Genomic DNA, 26,760 nt, shown 5'->3' with positions numbered 1-26,760 from the left:
ATTCTGAATAGGTTCATAGGATGATTAAAAAGTAAATGAGGAGAAGAAAGAACTTTCCTTGTGGGTGGAATAACATGGTTCACTAATAAAGAAGATGCAATCAAGAAAAAAAGTTGAAGACATTACTGAACTTAAACACTACTATTATTATTTCATGCCCCTCCCTGCCATTTTTCTCCTGATCCAGTCTTGCACTTTTATATAAACTCATCAATATACTTTTCATAACAACAGCAGGTCAGCAGTGGCGAAGGGAGTATGAATGGTTTATTTTCTTGTTTTCTCAGGCACAGTAATCTTGGTGCGCGACCAAAAGGGCTATCTACTCTGGTGAAGAGTGGTGTTCCTGAAGCATTGAGGGCAGAGGTATGGCAATTATTAGCAGGCTGCCATGACAACCAGGCAATGCTGGATAGGTACCGACTTCTTATCACAAAGGTAGGAGATCTTTTCATATTATTCTCATGCAACAGTATATTAAGTAAATCCTGTTTTCATAGCTCCAGTAAGTCATAAATGCTTTGAACTTCTTTAAAAACTCTATTGTTGTTCAGTGAATAGTTGCCTTTTGTTCTAAACACTTGTTGGACAGTGATAAACAATGCACTGTAGTGATCTATGAACACTTAATGCCTTGGCTTTCATTTTTTTGTTCTAGTAACTTTATAACTATTTACTAAGTTGGAATATACTTACATTTCAAGTACTCTCAATTAACCTTTCTTACTGTATGAGATTTATGTACAGTTGTACACAGTATAACTGTACTCTAGTATAATTTTAAAGTCAAATTAACTTAAAATGAAATTATAAGCCCTTCTGTGCTTATGTAACCTTACACTTAAATGATGTGGATAGTTGCCCATATCCTTATCCTGTCAGGAGCCTCTGGTTCCAATGTAAATTCCTTTGCTTATGCCCAAAGAACTGATTTTAGAGCACAGGTAAGGGTAATCCTCGATCCTAGGCTCTCTTCTTAGGTCTTACCTCCTAATTTCTTAATCTACTCTAATAAATCATGGATTTTAAAATAATGGTAACATTTTGTTTGTTTTTTAGAAAATCTCTATTCATAAATGAATTTTTTTGATAAGTAAGACTTTATTCCTCAGGCTATATCAACTTTCAAAATTCTTTAGCCCCTCTGATTCCTTCTTCCCTTCCTTACCTCTTTGCCGCCCTCCCTTTCACAAATATTTTCTGAGTGCCTAGTATATTCAGTCACTGCTAAATTCATGCATTTTTTTTTTTAAAAAACCTTTATACCATTTTTTATGATTAGTATTTTCTATAGTGGGATGTGCAAGATGATCCATTGATGTTGGGGGCAGAGATGTCTAAAGTTCCATTTGCATTTTTTAAGTTACAAATGCAAAATGTTATTCAGCTATACTAATATTTGTTGTGCCATGCTAGGTCCTTGGGTCTGATGGCCACTTGTCCCGTGTGGTTCAGGAGTGACCTGGGGGAAGAAGGGATTTGCACACCTTGGAATGGAATAACAGTGGTGCTCACGCTCGTATATTCCCTTTTAGAATACTCAGTTTTCTTGCAGTTTGCTTGTGTTAGATTAAGTGGATTTACAGGTTATCTAGTTTTAAATCTTCATAGGGTAAGTGGGTGGTTCATAAAGACTGCTGTCACAGGATGTTACATGTCAAGATATTTTAAAAAAATAAACACACTAATCTGTCCTTCAAGCAAAAATTAATGTTATGGTAATGGATGACAAAGCAACTACTTTGGGAAATAAATTCATGTTATAGAGAAGGATGTTTGAAACATTTAGCAATTTAAACATTACTATGTGATTTTGTGACTGAAAACTACATGCCTGTGTTATTACAAAACTCTTACCATTTTCTTACTTTAAAATGTGGAATCAGAAATTTCAGGTATGTTTAAAACTTGTGCAAATGGTTGCAGAGAATTTGAGACTGATTGTTAAAAATATGAAAATACAACACCTTCTGGTTTATTTGTAAGAATACTTTGAGAAAATGAGTACTCTCCTAGCCAAATTTCAACAAAATGGTTGATGGGTGGGACTGAAACAAATGATGTGCCTCTGCTTGGATCTATTGCTCTTTGTTATTATTTTCCAGATAGGATCATGATTAAAACCATGAACCAAAAAACTGATTTTGGAAAGTTTTCAAACTGTCATTTTATAAACTGCTAAACAAACATATCAAAAGATGAGGAGTCATATTGTATGATTCTATTTATATGAGATGTTTGGAATAGACAAATATAGAGAGACAGAAAGTAGACTAATGTTTGCCAGGGGATGGGGAAGGGAGGAATTGGGAGTGACTGCTAACAGGTGTGGGGTTACTTTTTGGGGTGATGGAAATATTCTGGAGTTAGAGGTGATGGTTGCACAACATTGTGAATATACTAAAAACCACTGAGTTGTACACTTTAAAATGGTGAATTTTATGCCATGTGAAGTTTATCTCAATAGAAAAATTACACAAAATAAAAAAATTTTAAATGACCCATGTTCAATATTGAATAGTATTTTTGTAGCATTTTATTTAAACAAATATTTTTCATTTTTAAATTTTCTCTACATTTCTATGCTCTATAGTATTTATATTAGTACAGTAGCACTTGTGAATAATAAAAATAAATAATAAATATACGTATATTGGAAGTTTATGCTCAGACATTTTTATTGATGAGGATATCTGAGCAAAAATGTCCAGAGACCATAACTCTTGGCGTCAAATCACTTTTGCACGTAATTAACAAGCTGTATACCTTTAGTGGCTGCTCATGGCATAGCAGCGACTGTCATATTCCTTCCTCCACTAAGAGGCTTTGTTAGTTCATACCTTTTAATATTTCAGACTTTGGGAAAAAAATGAAAATAGTCTCCCAAAATATTATTTATAAACTCCTGACAATACATATGTTCATATATGTGATACAAGCTTTACCATATATGCCAAGCAACATGGTAGTTTTGAATATACAATTTTTAGGAAAAAGTTTAAGATCAAGAGACAGAATGACATAAATGTTTTCATTGAATAAAATATTCCTGGACTCCTTTCACTGTGGGGTTCTGGCTGTGATTTACTTTCTGCCTGTGAAGACTGGAGGGAGGAAAAAAAGCCACATTATTTTTCTCTGGCAGTGGTGGGCAGATGCCTGGGCCTTGCCAGTTGTGAGATTTTGCATCTGCTCTGGGCGTTCCATTCTGAATCACATGCCTTCATTCTGTAGTTCCTTTTTCCTGCAGTTTCCTATCCTGAGTAGCAATATCAACCTCCTGATTCTTTGGACTGTAGCTGTGGTGGCAAACCTGAAAGCTAGCAGTGATGTTCCCAATCTTTTGGTCTTCCAGTGTGTAAGTGCCTAAGTCCTTGCATTAAATCCTTTTTGAAATACTTAGAGTGGGTTCTATGTCCCTGACTGAACCCTGTCTGATATACTTGGCATATGCTTGCCACCTTGTTGTCACAAGATGGCTGCTCTACATCAAGTGTTGTGTCCAGAAAAGAGAAGAGAAAAGACAAAGGCAGCCAGACTTGAGGCTAAGGGAACAGTCCTCCAGACTGCCAAGTCTGCCCAAGATTCTGACACCAGCTGCAAGTTTGGGGGGGTCCCCAGAACCATTCTCACTTCATACCAGTTGGCTACAAATTTGGGGGTCCCCATAGACTTCCTCAAGCATGTAGCAAAGTGTTATACTTACAATTACAGTTCTTTTTTTTAAATAGCAAAAGGATGCATATCAGATATAAATCAGAACGAGCCAAAGGAAGAAATACATTGGGCAGAATCTGGGACTGAGAGGGTTCCAAACAGGAAGCTTGCATTGTCCTCAGGGACATATTACCTTCCCAGCATCAATCTGTAGTAGTACCTATCACCATCCCAGGCATTTCAGCAAGCTTCGGTGTCCAGAGTTTTTACTGGGGTTTCATCATATGTATATATGATTGATTGAATCATCGCCCACTTGGTTGAACTCAGTCTTTAGCCTTCTCTTGTTCCCTCCCCTGGGACTGGATTGATATCACCTGGCTCAACACCCCTATCCTCTAATTACATGGTTGGCCAGCTCCCATGCTTAGTCCTCTTATTAGCATAAGCTCTCTAGGGCCCTTCCATGAGTCACCCAAAATGTAAGCATAAACTGTCAGATGTGGTTGGAGGGGCCCACCATGAATAACAAAGATGTCCCTGTCATTTGGGAAATTCCAAGCTTTTAGAGGTTACGTCCCATGAGCCTGGACCTTCCATGAGCCTGAACCTTCCATGAGCCTAGACCTCTTTTTGGCATATCTCTTTTTGACAGAACCAGGTCTGTCACCCTTTTAAATATTTTTTCCTTAAGCCCCAAACAGCAGCTTCCACTTAATCTCCTTGATCAGGATTCTGTTACATGGCTATCTCCATAGAAAGCTGGGAAATATTTTTTTAAGATGGTACATTGCTGCTCCTCTTCATCCACTGAAATACAAGTTTATTAATAAGGAAGAAAGAGAATAGATACTAGGTAGACAGCTACCTTTCTCTGCTACAGCTGCCTTGTTAGTAGAGACAGAAGTTGAGATCTGTTGTGCAATAATTTATTATGAAAAGCATGTAAACCTAGTAGTTTATTTATTTTAGGACAGCAAATGTTTACTAATCGCCACTTGAGATTGACTAATAATGTACAATTTAAGATAGTATAATAAATATTTCCAACTTTGCTTTATAAGTCAATGACCACATAAAATTTTTAATGTTATTTCTATCATTAACAGTGCAGTTTATCAAAAACATTTTCATACAAACAATGTAGAAATGTGTGGCTCTGATCATGTGCCTTTATTCAGGCTCTCAAGTCATAACATTTCTGTGAGAGGAAGTACAGTGGTATATTTAATTTCATTGTCTTCCGTGCTTCATAGCCAAACATAATAAAAATAAGATGAATAATGTCAGTATTTAAAAAATAATTTTGTTCTTTCTCTATGCTTACGGGTAGAAATGAGACAGCAAGTGCTTGTAGCCAAGAGCATTAAGAATGCACTTTGGTGGTGAATGCATATGAGCTTAGGAGCTGCTCAGGAGAAAGAACATAAACACCCAGAGGATTTTCAGTAAGAAGTACCTGCATATTTGGCACTTTCTTGCCCAAAGCTGGTAGTATTTTCTTTTGGTCCAGTTGATTTTTCCTCTCTTATTAAGGGAACGGAAAGATTTCAAGGTCAGTTAATAACATGGTTCAGCTTGAGCATATAAACTTGCTAAAGACCTCCCAAAGACATCAGATTATATAGGGAAGAAGGAATACGAAGTATTTACAGAAAACCTACTAAGATTTGGCTTCTATGAGAAAGTAGTCTGTTTATCATTAAATCCTATAGTATATAGTGCGCTAGTCCACAATTTGAAAAAACAAATCTCATTCTGAAGCATCCTTTTCAGGTTAGATGGCATATAGCAGGCTGGATCCAGCCTATCATATGCTTTGTGTAATCATCAATAAATACATTAAAGAATAATATACATTTCTGGCTCAAGCTTGTACTTTCTGTTTTGCCATAGACATACTACTCTTTATTACTTACTCTCTGTTCTTCATACGTTGTAATACCTGACCAGCCCTCAAATATATTTGATTTTGTGACTCCATTATATTAGCGTATCGACCATTGCCTCAGGGGAGGGAGCTGTCACAGTGTGCTTTTACTTGATTAAGGTCTACTTCACCAGTAGACTCTAAACTCCAGGGGAGCAAGGACCACAACTGTTTTACTCTTTGTGGATACCCTGTGTCTGGTATAGGGCCTGGCATGTACTGGATGAGCAGTAAAATTTGTTTTTGTCCCTCTCACGAGGGACCCAAGGTCATTTGTTGACTTATTCATATAGTCATTTATTCTTTTTTTTTTTTTCTTCTTCCCCTAAATTGTAAGCCTTACATTGTGTTGTGGATAAAGCTGGTAAAGTGTGAAGCACAGTGTCTTTTCCCAGGAATTTTATCATCTAGTTGGGGAGAGCACAGCAATGGGTTAATTTGAGCAGCAGGTCCTGGTGTGCTAGCCTATGTTGTTTTGCCAGGGAGTAGGTAGGAGCCACTCAGAATAACTGGCATAGAGAGTTTTGCAATGGCCAGTGGGGCATGTAGATTGAGCCACCCTGAATCTTAGTAGGTCAAGGCTAGAGAGTAATATTGAACAGGGAATAGGGCTGGGGTTACAGTGTGGAACAGTCACTGTCTCTGGCCTTATTGTTTTTGTAGTGTAATCTATGGAAAATAAAACTTTGCAAATCTTTTTGACTGATAGGAAAAGACTCTAGGGACCAAAGGTTTAAAAAGGATGAAACACTCTAGACTAGATTTAAGATGAAGCAGGATAGGAGCTGCAGGCTAACTGGTAACCTTAATCTGGAGCCGAGGACCAAGCAGGACCAGCCAAAAGAGCTGATCCATCTAAATAATGGAGAAATTCTGTTGATCCCACTGGCAGCATCAAGGAGCTTTTAGGCACAACTTGCCTTTGTGAAGGCTGCAGCTCCACTTTGGGAGGAAATGTTGGTGCTCACTCTGGAGGGAGACCGTGGGTTCAGATTTCAAGCTCTGCTGGTTAGTAGCTTGTGACCTTGGGCAAGTCCCTTAATTATCCTTAGTCTCAATTCCCTCATTTGTAAAATGGGCTTAATAATACATATCGTACAGAATTGTTGTGAGGATTGAATAAGATAATTCATGTAAAGCACTCAGAGCATGCCTAATATATGGTAAGCACTCATTGTGATAGGGGACGGGGAAAATTATAAAGCAGTATATGCTTCAATGTTAAATGAGTGGCACAGAAAAGAACTTTAGGAAATATGGAGATTACTATGGGTTCTTGATGTCTGTGCAGGTTTCAGGACACCCATCTGAGAAATAAAGAGAAAGAAGAAAAACAAGATGTATGTAACACTCTGTTATGTACTTGTGCCACTAATTCATTCTTTCATTTATTAAACATTAAGGTGTCTTCTGTGTTAAGAGTAACACTGATATCCTACCTTGTAGGAACGTACAGTCCAGTGTAGGAGGCAGTCTGGAAAGCAGAGAAATGGTGATGACATGGTTAAGTGCTGTGACAGAGATATGAACAAGGTGATAAGGGAGCACAGAGACTGGAGCAGCCAACTCTGCCCAGGAACAAAGAACAGGAGGGTATGTTTAGTCTGAGGCAATGCCACTCCCAAAGACACAGAGTTGTGAAAGGCCCTGCCATGGTCAGAGGCTGTGGGAAGTTCAGTATGACCCACGGGGACACTCTACACCGTACACTCTAAGTCAGCAAGGATTGTGTATGGATTTTGCTCACCGCTGTGATCTTACCACTCAACGCTAGGACTGCCCTCTAGCAGATGCTAGAAAACACTTGCTGAGAGAAGTAGTGGAGTGTGTGATGGGCATTATGTCTAGTGCTTTCATATGCCCTTTCCATGTAAACCTGACAGCTTCAGTGATATAACTCCCATTTTTACCATCCATGAGATAGGAGGTTCAGAGAGTTTAAGAGACACACAGTTACTAAATAGCAGAGTCAGTATTTGAATCCACAAAGTAGAAAACTCTAAAATAGAAATGAAAGAGGGCATTCTTACATTTTGTCTTTTAAAGATCCTTTGGAAGGGAAAACTCTTTCTCTGTATTTTCCCCATCATTTAATCCTTAAGGGTAATAAAAGTTTAAAGAAATAAAAGCAGTACTATCCCTTTTCTCTACTTTTGCTATTCATTGTATGGAAATGAAATTTATAATTTACTTGAGGAATTATTCTGTTTATATCAAGACACATGTGTAAACCTTCTAAATGATGGAAATGTTCTAAACAGTACTTTCTAGAATTAGTGATAGAAAAGCCGAAATCACCTAACTTCAAGCCGTCCCTTTTAAAGTGGGTCTTCACACCATCTGTCCTAAAGTGGACTTGCGGCTTCAACCACTGTCTGCGGCTACATGATTTCTGCCAGAGGCTGAGGGCACCAACACGTTGATGAATCAGTGGCAGACTTGTACCGCATATTTCTGAAAGTGTAAGTTCTTTATTGCTTATCATTGAGATTTCTTGTTATTTCTATTAAATTAACATTCTTCATAATATTGAGGTGATCTGAAAGGACGATGGAAGGATTGTGACCTTGCTGCCCCTTATAGAAACAAACAGAATTTAAAGCTTCTAAATTTAGGATTAAATCTTAATTGCTGGCTTTAGGAGCCACTGAGTAAATGATCACATTTTCACACAGTATGAGCCATTTGACATAGGGAAGATCGTGTGTGTTTTAGGGAAACCTGAATTTTATGTAGCTTTACAGAACTGTATGTGTTATTTTAGTAATTACATGGTATGTGTGGTATAGTTTATCAAGTCTGCTGATACTGCTTATGTAGCATAGGAAATATTAGACTATAATTCTGTGCTTTTTCGTAGAAGTGATCTAATTGATAGCATTCATACTTTATATTTTGTTAAAATCAAAACAAGTTTTTAATTGATAAGCTTTCAGAAATATCATCATAACTCATTTCCTTCTCTCACTTGAATTTGTTTTTTTCCAAATGAATCTTCTCTTCAAGAAGTATATGTATATATGTGCACACACACATACATTTTCTTTTTAAAGGACTTAAGTTCTAGTGTTAGATTGACCTGGATTTGAGTCTTGCACCTCCCATGTATTAACTTGTGATCTTGAGAAGTTATCCCAACTTTCTAAGCCTCAGTTTCATCGTTTGTAAAGCAGGGATAATAATAGTACCTACTGTGATTGTTGCGGGAATTAAATAAAATGATAAAGTGCTTGGTACGTAGTAAGTATTCAAGATATGAATGCATGATATTAGTAATAATGGATATTGGTATCAGTGTATATTTCTACTTTAATATGTGTTTGACAACTTCCAGTCACATAATTTTCATGAGAGCATATTATGTGAACAACAGCTGATGGAATTGAGAAGTGATCTTTTTAGAAGTATGAAAAGTCAGATTTGTCTTTTTCTAATTTTTTTTTTTTCTGACTAGTGAATATCTTGGAATGTTTGCATCCTTAGGCTTGACTTTGTAATGATTATATGAATTATTATTTCAGTGATTATGCATATTCAAGTATATCATAAAGTCAAATGATATTCTCTAAAAATCACTCCTGATGCCTGTATGATCTAATCAAGACTGCAAGGCAGATATCAATCTCATTCACTTATTAATTCACTCATTTAGTAACTCTTTATTGAGCATCTTTTATGGGCCAGGCTCTGTGTGGTTTCTAGGCCTATGCAGACAAAACGGGCTCTCAACCTTGAGGAGCATGGTCTAGGGAAAGCTAGGCCAGTACACAGGTAGATCCAATATATGATGATACAGCTTATAACACGGATCTTAATCAAGTGTGTGGAATACAAAAGAGGCAGTGACAACTCTGCTTGGGTAAGTCAGGGAAGACTTCATGGGGAAGTTAATGTCTGAGGTGGGAATTAAATATGTCTGAGCAAGATAGGAGAGGGAGTACAGTATAGGAGTGGCTTATGTAATGATTCAGCTGCCATTTCGTGACTTAGCTTGGATTATCCTGGAAGCCTTAGGAAGTGAAGTCAATGTGCTCCTTCCTTCCCTCACTTCCACCTCAATTGGCCAACCAAATCCACTATTTATGGGTCAGTGCTTGTCCCCTGGTAAAATGGGAAGAACATAATACAAGTTTATTCTTGTTATAATAAATATGTGAAGTGAAAAACCTCAGGAAATATATTAAAATGATATATTTAGTTGATTACCTAGGGTCGACGTAATAGAATTTTAACAAGTAATTTTACAGTACCTATTTAATAAATGTTTGAGTACCTATTGTGTGCCAGGTACTGTGCTAGGATGGTAATGCATATTAATTTTTAAAATCAATGAACTGAAAAGTACCATCTATTGGCTAAATACAAAACAGTATAAACTTGCAAAGACAAAGTCTAATTTGGTAAAGTATAGAGAGCATGTGTTTAAACCTCTATCAGAGAGTAAAAAGGGCAAAGTTGCAAGTATTACTTTGGTAGTTGCTGCCAAAAATCTTTTTTGGAATATAAATAGAAAACAATGATAAGAGTGGCCTGTTTTAAGATTCTGCAAGTTCTCTGTTTTCTTGAGCATTGTATAGACAGATGAAGCTTCACTGTGTTTATTCTTGTCAGATTATTGGTACCGCTCAGAGTAAAGCCTGTCTTCTCTCTGTTCTCCAGTGCATTATTGTAGCAGATGGCTTTTAATAAAACATGTAGCTAAAGAAAAAATTTTACCCTATTTTAGTGGAACGTACTATAATTATAAATACTGGACAGTCTCAAGAGGAAATGTTTAAATTGGTATTTTTCTTATGATCAAATAACATTTAGTGAATATTTAATTGAAAAGTCAAATTATGGTATCAGTTATGTATTTTTTTAATTTAAGTTTCCACAACTAAATTAAACTTTGTACATCATTTAGCCAGGTAGATATTTGCTTTTTCTTTACGTGGTTTATTTTTTAAAAATTCAATGCTGTATGTTAGTCAAATAACACTCAACACTAGTTTTGTTGAGAGGCAGGGCATTGCTTAATTACATAGCTGCTCTGTTCTCTGTCATCACCTTGTCTAGTTGTAGGAAATGAGCTTTTTGATAGAATGGGGTTACTCCTGCTGAGTCTGTACCATTGGTATTATAAAAATCACAGACTCTTGTACTGGTATATTACTGATGTAGCCATAAAATTTAAAAATTTCTCCAGAAAATTCATAGTTCTTTAAAATTTATTAACCAAAAAAAATAAAGGGGGCAAGGATACTAAAGAATACTCACTGTGTTGTAATGTAAATGACTTGAACATGTACGTAGTAGAAGGTCTTTACTAAAGGAAACTAAGAATTATTGAGATTCTTTAAGAAAATGTACCTTTTATTTCCTCTTCTCTTGCATAATAAGGGCGATGGTTTCTTACTACATAATTATACCTTTGCTTATTATTTTTTTCACAGCATAATTTTTATTAAATTTTCTTTGTGCTCATTACCTGAGGTCTTTCATTTTCTATCATATCAATATTGACACCTACATGTGTAAAAACTATGATTATATATGTGAATCTGAGAACTCAGAGTTTTCCCGCCAGCATTGATATGTTTCTGTAAAAATTTAAAAATATACTCTTAATTGTTTTCATGTATTTAAGTGATAATGTTCTGCTTCTAGTGGTAAGTGTTGTTTTTGTTATTCTTTAAACATAGTACATGGTTTTGAGATTAATTAAGGAAAAGATGATTTTGTAATGAATTAGAGTAGGAGTACACTGTTTTGAGGGAAGACTGGGCTATTGCTGAGCATGGATCCGTGACATAAAAGCTATATTTATAGCCATAGAATTGAGGATAAGAGGAAAGCATTGATATTTTTCTTAAATCTCACAATTTTCAAGAGCCTGAGATTATAATGTGATTCCTGGATCCCAATTTCATCATAACTTTATGGACTTATCTGCACATATTTCTAGAGCATATTTATATTTTATTGGGTAACGTAGTGTGCTGAGTTTTCTCCAGGGTTTTGCTTTGGCTTTGATTTACTTTTCCATTCAAATTTATGTTTAGATAGGTCTACCGTTAATTAGTGCCAAGGTTAAAAAAGGAAGAGACAGCGGATACCTATGAGGCAGGCACCAAAACTCCCTCCCCAACATATCACACGTTTCTGCTTGTATTTTGGTGACAGTTCTATTTGCAGCTTCTTGCTTGATTACTTCATGAATTTCTCAGTATCTTCCCTTTCTCTTTTTGTGTCTCTTTATAGTTTATATTTCTTTGTCTCTCCATCATATCTTTCATTCTTTTTTTTACCTGCCTCCCTTTCTTAATTGTCATAATGTAGCTCTGAAAAGTGATTTTTTGTTATTTGTTGTTTTATATTTGCTGGGTTTCATGTTCCCTTGAATTTCTCAGATTAGGCTGCTTTTTACTCGCATGGCTTTTAGTTGATTTTTAAACTAACAAGACAGTAGACTGTGTCATCATAGAGTAGAGAAACTGTCATTTTGTTGTACTTTGTATCCCCAGAGCCTGGTATTAGTCCTTAATAAATATTTGTTGAATGACTGTATGAATTAAATTCTATAGGTCAGTGCTCCATGATTCGAATAGAAAAAGTAGGGGTTAATGGCTATGGCATTGTGGTGAAGAATTTGATTAGAATTTATGAATGTTGTTTTTTTTTTAATAGAACATTTCAAGTTATAGACCAGAGATGATTAATTGAAGTCTCACTTTTTTCATCACATTTAATGAGTAGCTCTTAGGGACCAGATACAAGACTGGCTCTTGAAAAGTTGTCTTTTTAATTTATTCTTTTTTGTTATAAAATAAATAATTACTTCTTTCGAGCTTATGGAGTTGATATTTAATTGTTAATATACACACACAAAGACCCCAAAATATGACATGGAGAATGTCTCCTATTGCAAACTCATCCTAGTTCCTACTTCCTTTTTCCGTCAAATAGGAAAAGAATAAACAAATGGAAAAAACCAAAAGAATCAATGAATAAATTTAAGGTTATTGTAGGCCTTAGAAAAATTCAGTTTCTTTGTGAAATTTCTTGAGCTTCTTCAACAAAAGATACTAGGTAAAAATACCATGTTGGGGATACTATTGATGCTGCAAAATTTTTTCAGACTTTAAAGCTTTATTTTATAAACTGGCTTTTGGTTTAATTAATATATTCATTCCATAGAGTGTTTCAAACTTACGTATTGTAATTAATTCAACATGTTGCAATTTTAAAAGAATAGTTATACCATAACACCTTATTATGATTCTCATTTGATTCCTTTTTATATCTGTATTAAATCTTTACTTTTTCCAGTGTCACAATTTATTTTATTAGTTATACTTCTATTAAGCACACAATGGACTTTAATTTTTTATATACAAACATTTTTATTCCTAGTGAAGGATGAATAGACTAGGTAAAAGTTGCTCAAAACTTTTTAATATCTGGATTGGAATATTATGGGTATGCACACTTTCTTCTACAAGAGAGAGCTTTACTTGTTATTACTGTCAGAATAATTCAATCACTTCTACCCTTTAAGAGGATGATCTCTGACATGTTTATAAAAGCTACTTAATCTTTTAATAGATGACTAATTTTTTGAAGACAGCATCATGAAGCTTTTACCTTGATACCTGCAAAGACGATGTGAAAAGGAGCAATTCCATTGAACTCTTTAAACCTTCAGTTCTTGTTTGAAAAAGTATAATGGTAATTTTTAATTGAATGCTTATCTTAATTTTTCTACCCATCTGTCTAGTTGGTACTTAGGTACTCTAAGTAAGGTTCTGTCTTTTCATACAGATTATTTAATCAAAGTCTCTGAGGCTCTCTTACTTTACTTTCTAGGGACCTCAGATCTTTACTTTGAAGGGTTTCAAAGCTCAGGTATATGCAAAGATGATTTGGGTATGTTTATAAAATTTGTCTCATTCAGTCCTATAGAGTTGATCATGCAGTCAAAAGGGAAATTGATCTTTATTACATACTATTTAAAATCAAGATTTTCTAAGTAAATAAAACTATACCAGAAAAAAAAAAAGAAAAAAAAAAAACTATACCAGAATCTTAAATTAAGGAGGTAAAGGAATTCCCCTAGATAAGCTACATGTTCTTTTTTCCTGTTGGGGCTGATGACATACCTCTCCACGTTGAGCTATAGTTTTCCAGCTCACTCTTTCTGAGAAAAGATCCTTTCCCATTGGAACAGAAATTAGATTGAGCTTGATCCTAGAGAAAAGGTGATACCTAGTTGTATCATGAGGAGAATTGTTGTTCGTCCCAGTGGCACAGTGTAGTCTTGCATTAAGTGTTCTGAGACTAATTAATCAGGAAATGACTCTAATTAAAAAGGAAACTGCTCATCAGCTGCCTTCTCAGGCTATTTTACAGAAAGAAACTGTAGAATTAGCTACTTGCTCTCTAGCTTCTAGCAACATTCTTTAACTGCTTATGTCCCAGGTGAAAGGGGTAATTTAGGGATTTCTAGCAGATTATTTTGTAGTAATAAACTTTGATATTTAATGGACTTGTTTCCAGATGTAAATTTACATAATAGCAATAATACTGGAGTTAGAATATTTTGGTTGATCTGCAAGGCTTTTTAACTTGTAATCTTATCATGTTTTTTAAATCCTGGAACAAGCCATGCTATATAGAAAGAATATTAGTAGATAACATTTGGGTTTGTATGTAGATACATATAAATACAAACAAACATATATATGACATACAAGATCAAAATAAACATAAATATCTAACAACGATTAGTGAATTTACCTATTTAAATCACAATGGCATTTCTGTTAGCTTAACAGTCTATTTGGCTTACCTGAAGTCGTCTTAGAGAATTACTGTATAAGAGAAGTTACTTCACAAGGGTGTGTGCTTTATGTATTATATGTCTTGTTTCCCAGGCCTGTTTATGTTTGTATGATGATTATTATATCCAGCATATCAGATATTTCTTAATTTACCAAATGGTAATTGATTATGAACTACTAATAAAAACTTTATAATTTTTCCTGGTGTTGCTTTTGTTAATTTTACTTCCAATCTTTTGATATTTGTCCTAATACACAGAGGTTTATTAATTTCTAAAATGGGCAGGTAGTTGGAAAAATTAGGGAGGTAAGAGCTGGAAAGCTACCCTCAGCAAGGGCAGGAATTGTAACTTACTCTTCCGTGTATCCTTACCACCCTCCCATTCCCAACCATTGGCACATGGTAGAGTCAGAGCATATGGAGCTGATTTGAATTGTGGCCTTTTGGGGATCAGTTTATTCTGTGCCATTATTTCAAATCAGTTGTAGTTCAAGGTGGTAAATCTTGTACAAATGATTGCTGGTACAACACAATCTAATATTTACAAACCTCATGGCATGCTTAGCCAGGGCAAACATAGTCTTATGAAAGAAGGAGCAATTGCTTTTTAAAGGTAGATGAATTTCTATTAGACCTGTAGTTTGTGGAAACAAAGGAAGAAAAGTTATTAACCCCAAAATGCCACTAACCTACATTATACGTGATGGGTCTGATGGGAGCAAGACAGTGTCTTGAACAAGAACAGTATTAAAGCCAGAAGCCATAGCTTTTATTCAGGTTTTATATCCGGTCTTATTTTTGTTTCGGGTTTTCTTTGAACTTTAGGTGTATGGATTTGTGTTAATATGAATAACTCAGTTACTCAAATGTTCACCTTATTTGAAGTATTCTCATATGTTTATTTAATACATTAATTTTAAGAATTGATTTAGAAACATTTATTAATTTATCTTTGTGACTTATCTATGGAATAGATTGATTTCAAGTAATAGTATTACAAGTTAATGCAGAAGTCTAAAGGTTTAAATATTCAGCACAAGGTCAAATGTGTGTCAGAAGTAGAAATAAAAACTGGACTTACCTTAATTTATCTGTGGTTTCTAACTCTCTTTTTAATGTTTTGCATTGAACATTGCTTGGAGCATACGGTCATAGAGAATATTTCTTCTTTATATTGTGATAAAACTGCAGGCTTATTAAAGTTTTCATTAATAAATACTACCTCCTGAGACTAAACACTAAGAAGCAACTTGCTGGCTTTCCAGAGCTGGCCTTTTGAATGCTGAGGCATGACAACACGTGTGTAGAGCTTGTTTTGTTTGTTATCTGGGTTGCTCACCAGTGTTGATACCTACCCTCCAAGGTGTACACATGGCAGTGGATGAAAACTGTGCCTTACCCCAAAATGATGCTGAACTGTTCCAAATTAGGCACTCAAGTCACTTAATTTTCTTAGGTAACAGGTCATATTCAGATTTAGCAAGGTAGTAGATATTATTTCCACTTATATTGTTTGTGGAACTCTACATAGAATGATTTTATTACCATATAAGAGAGATTCTCTTGGTATTAAATTCTGTCCAGTTTGTACCAAATTCGTTGGTGTCTTAAGTCACTGACGATTCTTGAATATAGGGTCCTCTGGTGACATATTAATACTTTGAGAGAATGGTTACGATTAAATCATGACTATGTCTTTTTATTCTGGAGATAGAGATAGATGTTCTTTAACAATGCCTACAGCAGTGAAGCATCCTTGAAAAACAAGAGAAACCCATGTCTTATAGCGGTAATTTTAAAGGTGATTTAAGAATCGTATAATGCTTCAGGGGCACTCCAAAGAGTCTTTAAAGAGTGTTTAGTCCCATGAAAATATGTCAGTAAAACTAAATGCCAGCATTACGTCACTTTGATCCAATGTAGAGTATAAACTTAGAATACAGTCTAAGATGCTGATTCCATATCCCTCTGCAAGTTTTGATTTAATCATTAAACACTGAGTCAGTTCTTGAGAATCTGTTTTTGGTTTGTTTGCATTCAGTTCTAAGTTCACTGTCGCCTTTTTTTCTTCTTGCCAGAAACATTATCTAGGACAGACCTCTACATTTAATGGGCATTCAGAATACCTGTGGATCTTGTTAAAACGCAGATTCTGATTCAATAAGTCTGGGATGGGGATTGCGATGCTCATTTGTAACAACCCATCAGGTGATGCCAACACTGCTACTGGTCCATGAACCACACTTTGAGTAGCAAAGGTCTGGGTCCTAGACCTTAAACTCTAAAATGTTTCTGAAGTATTTTTTGAATGATTATTAGCTCAGTGAATGGGTGTAATGACTCCTAGCTTATTTTAGTTAAGAAAGATAAAAATGCTAAAAAGTCATAACATAGTTTACTATTTACTGCAAAATAGTTAAAATTTTTTTTATAATCACGGATAGCCTTCATTAATAGAGAGTTTACAGATGGACAGATGAGACAATATAGTTTAAAAAGTAATACAAAAAAAAAAAGTAATACAGTAGTTCCTTATCAAAAGAATACTATGTAAATAAATATAAAATGGATTAAATATAGTTGCCTTATAAGGTTTAAGGTTTTTTCGTTAATTTATGCTTTATGTGACAAACAAATCATGTGATATTTGGCTTTTACTTGATGCAAAAGAAAGAATGAAAGTCAGAGAATCAGAGAAGTAGAAGATGATTCTTCTGAACAATTTTTCTCTCCTGGGTTTTGGCTGTCTACTTTCATTTTTGATTCAGGCTTCTTCTTTAATTCTCAAAATGTATGGAGCCTTTTACGTTTTCCACTTGAGCCTAAAGAACAAGAATTAAATTTTACTTCCATTAATCTGCATTCCTGTATTACTCGACCCATCACATTTAAAACCGTAATACATTTTACTTCCCAGGAAGAAAAGTCCTGTTTCCCATTCCTTCTGTTGGGTTATACTGGAGAAGAGTCCTTCGGTGAAAGAGCCAACCACATTAATTTGAAATGTTCTGTCTTGGAGGTAGTAGCTTAACACAGAGTTTAAGGTTATTGGAGGGCTTTTTTTTCTTTTTGGAAATGGGTGAATATGTAGCCAGAAAAATACTGTGACAAACAGCCCTCTGGGGAAACCCGGCCAGTGCCTTTGCTGTGGAAGTGAAGTGACGCATATAAAATGCATTAACCCCCAAAGCCTCTTTATTTATATTACCTTTTAGAAATCACTCCCAGGAAGAAAATGAGTTTAGATATTCTTCATGACATATTTGATCACTGACATAGATATAATTGTATGAATCTTGAACATACTACGTATTAATCTAGATTATTGATTTAGAGACCATTAGGTTGAATGTTACTAATTTAATTTGCGGGAGTGCTTTTTAAATGATACTCGTCGTTCAAGACATGTTTGGTATTATGCTAAATACCCAAGAGGATTTATAAACTAGCTTTTAATTTTCATTTCTAATATACCTTTCATCTCTGCCTTTTATGCTACTTAGTTTTGTCTGCGTAGCCAATGTGAATTCAGATTTTGGGCTTGAAGCATATATAATTTTTTTTGGGGGGGAGCAGGGGAAGCTTTTTAAGGAAAATAATCTTTTTTTGCAAATTTTACCAAAGCATATAATAATGTGAACATATTTCTGGGACCCTTCCAGAACAGAATGAAGCTTAAGCTAAGCTTTATCTTTTGCCAGTATCTCAAACTGAGAAAATACTTTGTACTTTTTTTCCTGTCGAAATGTAGCCCAGTATAGTTGGAAAGAGCATAGTTAGGATTCAAACACGGGCTTTCTCCATCTTTGCTATTGCTAGAGCCCTAGGTACATCTTTTTCCAAGACGACAACAGTAACTTTCTCAATGGTCTTTCCAATTCCATTTTTTCATACCCCGCCCCCTTCCCTACAGCCTGTTTTCCATATTATGGCCAGAAAACGCTTTTTAAAAAACTTCCATTGATGCATTTAGGATAAGGAACAAAATCCAGATATTTATTACTATTTTCAGTGTTCATTCATTCCTGAAGATCCATGTTTTCTCTCTGCTGTCATTATCCTTGAGCCTTTCTTTAGCATTTCTTATGGTGCTGGTCTGTTGGTAACAACATAGTTTTCTATTATCTGAAAATGTCTTTATTTTGCCTTTATTCTTAAAGGGTATTTTCCCTGGATGTAGACTATTGGGTTGACAGTTTTTTCTTTCAGCATTTTAAGGATGTTGTTTACTGTCTTTGGCTTCCATAATTCCTGATGAAAGTAAATGATCATTTCAGAGTCGATTTCATGGGCATGTGACCTGTGCAGGTGCATAGAGTCCCATACTTAGAAAGGATCTGTGATTGGTTACAGTTTCTTCAGTTGCTGTCTTGAAATTCTTAATAGTTTTGAACAATGGGCTCCGTATATTCATTTTGCACTGACACTCACAAATTATATAGCTGGTCCTGCATCATTCATATAATCATCCTTCATATCTCCAGTATGTAATACGTTGTCTTTCTTAGGCTGCTATCAAGATTTTCTCTTTCACTTTAGTTTTCAACAATTTGACTATGATATGCCTAGGCATGGTTTTCTTCATTGTTAATCCTGCTTGGGGCCGTAAATCTATAAATTTACGTCTTTCACCAGATTAGGAAAAATTGGGGGCATTATTTTTTTAAATATCTCTTACACCCCAATTCTTTCCTCTACTACTGGAATTCTAAGTATTGGTATTGTGCCCTCACATCCCTGGAGTTCTTTATTTTTTGTCAGTTGTTTTTTCTTCTTCTTTAGATAGGATAACTTTTGTTGATTTTTCTTCAAGTTTACTTACCTTTTATTTTTTATCTCAATTCTTAGTCCATCTAGTGAATTTTCATTGCATGTTTATATTCTAGAATTTTCATTTGGATCTTTTTTATATTTCAGTTTCTCTATTGAAATTTCTTCTCTTTTTAGTCATTGCAACTATAATTTTCTTTCCATCACTGAGCATAGTTATAATAGCCTCTTTTTTCCCCCTGCAAAGATATGTTTAATAAAACAGATTAAAAATGAGGTGATGATGACACTGGAGTGAAGAGAAGAAAGCATAATAACATATTTAATCAGGGTATAATTGTTATATAGAAATGTTTTTGACTTTTTAAAAATAATTTAGTTTTCTGAACATATTTTTAACTAACGCTGGGGCTACTTTGCTGATAGCTCCATGTACAGCCCATGCTTATTCACGGAATACATTTAAAAATGTTATTTTTATTTTTTTTATGAGGTAACAGAATTTATTCACAAAATCTCATGCATGAATGAGGCCCAGTATCACCTTGTGATATAAACAAAATAACTATTTCATATAGGCAACAGTTTCTATGAATAAAAGCATTCAGGAAGTGAAACCATTTACTTATTTTGCATTATTTATACATGTATAATAGCCTCTTAAAAGTCCTTGTCTGGTAATTTCAACATTTGGATCATCTTAAAGTTGGCTTCTTTTGATTGCCTTTTCCTTTGCAAATGGGTTACAGTTTCCTGGTATTTGTTTGTCAAATAATTTTGGAATTCTCTTCTGGAAAGTGTGAATGTTATGAGAGTATTGATTTTTTGTTTTAGCAAGTGTTTAATTTTGTTTTACTTAAACTATAAACTCTGTCTTGCCTGTGGTGGTCAGCAGCCCAATTCTCAGTTCAGTCCATTTATCTTGAGCCTACCAGTTTGTAGTCTGTTATATGTGTGCTTGATTTGGGGGTTACCAGAGACTTGGGCAGATATTATACACAGAATTTAGAGTTCTCATTTTCTAGCTCTGTTTCCCCATTATTTCCCTCCTCACTGTGGCAGTTGTAATTACCCTGGGTATTGTCCCTGGTTCCTCAGTCAAAAAAGATACAGTAGTGGGCTTTCTTTTGGAACTTCAGCCACCCTGCATCACACTGTCAATGTGACCTGCCCTCAGGCCAAAGCTGCAAAAATGTGAACTTAGCTATTTCCTTTCTTCAAGTTTTGACTGCCTCTCCAAAGTACGCCTGCTCTTTTTCTCTCTCTAGAGTCCTCAGTGAGTTGTTTTTTTGTATTTAGTCTAGAGCTTATACTTGGTCTGTTAAGGCTTACCCTGTCATACCAGAAGTATAGCTGCTGTATGTATCAAGCTTTAGTACTTTTGAAGGGAAGCAAGAGTGATTCTTCTGAGGCTTATTAGTATATGGTGCTAAGAAGGTAGAAATTTTATAATTTTTATAATTATAGTATTAAATTATATTTAAATATAAATATTAATGATATATAATAATGATAGTTAATAATTTTGAGTATTTACTATTGAATGCATTAACTCATTTAATCTTACCCTATGAGGTTGCTATTGAAGCAGAAAGATTTTATATAACTTGCCCAAAGTTATAATAAACAGTAGAGATGTCTGGTTTAAGAGCACATGCTTTAGATTACTTTTCATAAGGAAAAAAGAGCTTTCTGTGGTTTCTTTCAGTTTGGAGACTTGTAAATGTAACAAAGGAGAATCTCTTCTCTGCCTATTGGGTAAGAATCGCCTTGTGTCTAGGCTTCCTGTGCCTGATTAATAAGGATCATTAAGATTTAAGTAATTTTGTTTTTTAACATTTGAACAACTTCAAAAAAAGTTGTAGGAATAGAAACTTAAATTCTTAGTACTTATTTCATAGCTGTCTTAGTCCACTTGGGCTATTATAACAAAATACCATAAAGTTAGGTGGCTTACAAACAACAGAAATTTACTTCTCACAGTTTTGGAGGCTAGGAATTCCAAGATCATGGCATTGGCAGATTCAGTGTCTGATGAAGGCCCACTTCCTGGTTCATAGACAGTACCTTCTTGCTTTGTCTTCTCATGGTGGAAGGGGCACACTTTCTTGGACTGCATTTATAATCACTTCCGAAAGACCCCATTTCCTAATATTTTAAAATTCAAATTTCAAGATACGAATTTTGTTGGGACATAAACATTAAGTTCATAGAAATAGCCCTTCATAGTTTATAAGATTTTTTATATCTAGTTTCGAGTTTTATCCTTATGAAAGCCTCATATAATACTGAGTTAGGCCAGTAATAATTCTACCCCCTTTATTGATGTGGAAATAGAGGTCCAGTGGAAGTTATATGAAATAGTCTTATGTTGGTCAGGTCCATTCTTCTTTAACTTAAATCTGCTTTAAAATATTTTTCTTTAAGTATTATTAGTAAAAATAATGACATTTTTTAACATACTTTATATTTTTCTCAAAATGTTTTATAAATATTTTGTCAATTAATATTCCAAGTAACCATCTGAGAGAAGATGGTTACACAAAACAATTGGTGTATTACCCTATTTTCAGATGAGAAATCAAAGATACAAGAACTTATTTGTATGGGATACGTAGTACATAGTGATAATTATAACATCTGAAGCTATAGCCTAGATCTCCAACACTAAGTTCTGGATCCATTCTTCTATACCACACTATCTTCTTTTGCTTGTAGGTAACTATGCCAGTATAGAATATACCCTTATCTCACCAACATTTTTCCATAGTATCTTTAGACTGCACCTGACATTGTGGGAAGCACTTAACACTTTATTGAATTGACAGGTAATGAATACAGATAAATATTTTGGCACTGTCTCCTGATGTCTTTTGGACTTTTCTTCATTCTCTTCTGGAAAATGTACTCTGAGTAAAACTGCTTTTTCTTTATCTCAAAATGAACCGCATAGTATTTCCAAAATGCTATGTACCTGTACTTTGAATTTTGAGTCAACTAATAAAAAAATTTAAAAGACTTCTGGGCCAGAGGGGCTATTTAAATGCTAAGTAATATGCTTTGGGATGAAAATGCATTATAAATATTTATGTTTAATAATTTTCCTAAAATTCCTTTTTTGGAAGTCTTTTGAACATTTCTTTTTTGTTTGCGCCTTTCTTTCCTCTTTTCCCTCCTCCCTCCTTCCTTTCTTTCCTCCCTCTTTCCCTTCTTAGTATAGAGGACATTGCTGTAAAAGCTATATTCTATATTCTGCCAAGCCCTCAAATCTAATTTTGGAAGAACTTCTGTAGGTAATTTAAGTACAGAAGGCAGACTAAGTGTTCATTTTACTTTTGACTTATATATGACATCTGTTTAGAACTCAACTTTCTCTCTTTTCAGAAATAGGAAAAAAATTATTTGGGGACATGTAGGCCAAAGGCAAATGATCTGAGAAGTAAGCATCCTTGTTCCTAAAGGAAAAGTCACTTCAGTTTATAAGAAAAGATTATTTGACCAAAACCAAAGGATTTCAAAAAGAAAGCATGGTATATAGTAGTCTTTCAAGAAGTTTACTGAATGATGAATGAAGAAAAATGTGTGTCTACATTTTTATGGCCTACCTACAATGTAAGATATATTTTTTTTCTTTCTGACCCACTACCAAAGAAAGGTTGTAAAATTGCTGTGTTCAGTAGTATTGGCCTTGAACAAGATGTGCTTACGGTGTGAAAGTAATAACCTTTATGTGTCTTATTCTCAGACTTCATGCCCTTAGAGTAAGTAGAGATACTGGCTCCTAGTTTAACTTCTGCTACTTTTCCGTTCTCAACTTGGCATTTCAAATTAGTAAACTGCAGATTTAACCTTCATTTATTTCCTCAAGTCCATGTCATTTCTGTATTTCTTTAGTTATTAAATGCTTTTTGATAGTGGTAAAATACACATTTTATTGACTTTTAGAAATGCTTTATCATATATTTTTCAGACTTTAATGTAAGACATTTAGTCATGTGTACTCAACCATATTTTAAATAAACAAATAATAACTGTATTTTAAATCAAAATTGCTGGAAAAAGGTGCTGAGTAATTTAAGCCACATTCAATATAGTAATCTTGAAATCACATTCTTTCTGAAGTGTCTTATTGCTAATATGAAATAAAAAGAGGAATAAATTCCAGCCTTTATTGCATTTTATTGACCTGTATATAGCATCAGTTATGGTACACCTTTATGTTCCATTTATGCCCATGATTAACACTTTATTGGCATTATTATTGTTATAAAATTGTAGTATACAATGGAATGCAAGCTTTTATGGAATTAAAATAAGCCAACAATAGGATTATGATTTAACATTTAGAACAGAATGATTAGATCATCCTTGTTGGTCAGTGTAAGCAAATAATAGGGGACTTTCTAGCTTTTTTTCCCTTTTTCTTTTTTTCTGTTTCAGTTGGTAAGGAACACTGTTACATGCGGAATATTATTTGAGATGTTTAGGTCATCAGCCACAGCACTGGGAATCTTTTTGTCATGCTGAGTTTTTTCATTGGAATTTGTTATGGCATTTGCTGTAAATAGGATTAGACCTGTAAAACCAACAGATACTGTAGTATGTTATTCTTTATTAGTAGTTTTCTGTAACTTTCATGTCTGCAGTCTTTGTGTTTGAGCCCACATTTATTATGTTCTTAATAGGCACTGTTTTGGATGCAAAAATTTCAGGGCTCTCAAGAACTCTAAAAAAGGATCTAGTGCATGCTTCATATGTTAAGCATCTCATTTTATAAATGAGGCGAGGCATTTGGGACTGGGAGAAGTCAAGGGACTTTCTGCATATCATGCAATGAATAAGTGAGCCAGAGCTTTCTTCTCTCATTTCCAGTAGTGTTTGGCTAAGACATGAAGAGCAGTTTTAACTATTGTATTCAGAATTCTCCACAAACTTGAATTCTTGTGTAAAGCCCCCCAAATATAAGGAGCAAATTAGACATAGCTTAATATTTTTAATTTTAATAGATTAAAAAAGTAAATAAAACAAAACAGAAACAAACCCCTTAGTCTGATTGTCCTGTCTATTGTCTTATATTAATGGTGGGGTTTAGGCCAATGTTTTCCATAAATAGAGTTAATCCTTATGTTACCTAGTAATTGACATTTTTCTCTTGATGCTGTTCATTTTGGTTAAACTCATTTTATGCAAAGTTAAAATTGATAAATGTAAAGACATTCCATGGATATTGGGTAAGTGGTTTGTCTGAAAATTTCCAAAACTTTTCTAACACCCATTTTGTGTGCAAAAACCTTAATTGTAGTAGTGCCATACATCTAGTTTATTAGGAAGCTCAAAGGGTTAGAGTTATATTTATAATTAACTTTCATCTACTTAGAGGGAAGAAGCTTTAGTGGTGGAATAACACTTATTATTGTAATTGTTATTGCTCAAAAGGCATAATTTTACTGTATGTTACAGTCTATTGGCCACCATCATTCTCATGAAGTTCTTTAAGAAATTTTTCGTATTTAATACCTTTGCTCTTGAATAACACCAATAATTTCATTTCCCTTTGGGGCATACAGCTGTTTCCAGCCTACTCAGTGTCATGTCAGGGCATAAAATCATCTTGACAGAAAGGTCTAAATTATAAATAGTCCCATAATGACATTCAGCTTGGGCGGTACATTTATAAAAGGAGTTATTAAAGAAAATGTCATTCTAACCTATTACTATAACTAGAATCCTTCACATTTCTGCAGCCATCTTTTGGTACAGAAATTTGGTAATACTTGCATATGTAAAACATTTAAACAGGACTATTAAATTTACAAGTATAAAGACATACTAGGGATGTTAGATAAGTGGTTTCCTAAAATTTTCCAAAACTTTTCTATCACAAATACATGTCTTTTCCCTGTCAAGACTGCTGAAAAACGGAGTATTAAGACTCCAGGTTTTGGGACTTCCCTGGTGGCGCAGTGGTTAAGAATCCGCCTGCCAATGCAGGGGACACAGGTTTGATCCCTGGTCCGGGAAGATCCCACATGCCGCGGAGCAACTAAGCCAGTGCGCCACAACTACTGAAGCCCGCATGCCTAGAGCCCATGCTCTGCAACAAGAGAAGCCACCACAATGAGAAGCACGCGCACCGCGACGAGAGTAGACCCCGCTCTCTGCAACTAGAGAAACCTTGCATGCAGCAACGAAGACCCAACGCAGCTGAAAAAAAAAAAATAGTGTATGTTGTTTTTAAAAAAGAAGAAAAAAGACTTCAAGGTTTGATATTATTCAAATAGCATAGCAAAGGAGATATATGATAAAAGAAAAAATGTATGATAAACATTATATATATATATATATATATGAAAAAAGAAAAAAAAAACACCAGAGGTTGATTTATCTCGTTGTTAGCATAACAATACTTCATGATGAGATAGCAGTCAGATTATCAGAATCTACTTCTAGTAATGCTTTTAGATTGTTGTGGAAATAAAAATTGAAAATTAAAAAATGCTAATAAGCATGGATTAAGAATAAAGCAAGATATTACAGATCATTCATGTAAAGGATCATAACATTTATTTTTAATAAAAAGCAATAGAATTGTATTGGCCTCAGGATCAAAACAGTAGTGGTCATCAGTAGTCATTTTCTTTACTGGGTAAGGTAGGTAAGGGAAGAGTTTGTGCTTTTGTAATCATTCTCTTTCTATAGAGTTATCAGACTATATATATTATATGTAACAGGAGGCTTTACTAACCAACAGGTACACCAACTCTCTAGGTCTAAGGCAAATGATGGCCCTCTTTCCCACTGAGTCCAGTCTGAACTTCTCAAGTCGTTGTCACTAGCTCACAAGATAAATCACTGCTAGTTTAAAAATAAGCCGATGGTTTTAGCGGGCAAATGCTGAAAAGCAGATGGATACAAATAAAACAGGGGTATCACGGAGTCTATTCCCGGCCAGTTCTCTTCAGTCCATAAATGCTGGAGAGATGTGCTATGTTAGCACCATATGTTACTACATTTGTTACCTGAATCTTGGTTGTTAGTTATTAGAAAGGAACAAATGAAACTGTGAAAGTGAAGACTTATCTTGATTTTCTAATGTAAAGCACGTATATCTGAAGTTTTAATTTCTTAATCTGGGCATCTCTGAGAAAACAATAAATTTATGTTACCTCATGGTTTAAATCCTTCAAAGATCTTAACCACTGCTTATAGGAAGGACCTTTATGAATTTTTCCTTGATAATCTCATTATATTCCTTCATTGCACTTTACATTTCAGTGATGGTGACCTGTTTTAGTTCTTCTCTACTAGACTGTGAACTCTGTGGAAAAAAAGGTCCCAGAACCTTGCACAATACCTAGCATGCAGTAGGACTTCAATAAATTTTTAAATTAATTGAACTCTAGTTGGATGAATCTGGGCAAAGCACTTTGGCAGTGAATACATTTTTTCCCCACTTTTAGTGTTTTCTAGAGCAAAGCAGTGAAGACTGGAGGTAAGAAGCAAGTTAGAAAATCAGAAAATCCAGATTTTGTGCCAACTCTGAATAGTTGAGTTTAATTCAACATGCATTTATTGTTTTT

General features: G+C 34.6%; 2 protein-coding genes across 10 annotated transcripts in view; both read left to right on the top strand.

Moving 5' to 3' along the window:
* RABGAP1L (RAB GTPase activating protein 1 like) overlaps positions 1–26,760 on the top strand; it is a 789,965-nt gene that overhangs the window by 297,526 nt on the left and 465,679 nt on the right. For all 9 annotated transcript variants that reach the window (XM_082379555.1, XM_082379554.1, XM_082379553.1 and 6 more), the window contains one exon: positions 288–438. In XM_082379555.1, the coding sequence (XP_082235681.1) occupies positions 288–438 (151 nt within the window). The remainder of the gene's footprint in view (positions 1–287; positions 439–26,760) is intronic.
* The window catches only part of GPR52 (G protein-coupled receptor 52), a 29,459-nt gene continuing 25,273 nt past the window's right edge, over positions 22,575–26,760 (top strand). The window contains exon 1 of the mRNA XM_082395597.1: positions 22,575–26,760. This exon is cut by the window's right edge and continues 25,273 nt beyond it. The gene's annotated coding sequence lies outside the window, so the exon portion shown is untranslated.

This window comes from Balaenoptera borealis (genome assembly GCF_965194805.1).
Source record: "Balaenoptera borealis genome assembly, chromosome: 1".
In the NCBI taxonomy this organism is placed as follows: Eukaryota; Metazoa; Chordata; class Mammalia; order Artiodactyla; family Balaenopteridae; genus Balaenoptera; species Balaenoptera borealis.
The sequence above is the reverse complement of the archived record's forward strand: the minus strand, read 5'-3'. Positions and strand labels throughout refer to the sequence as shown.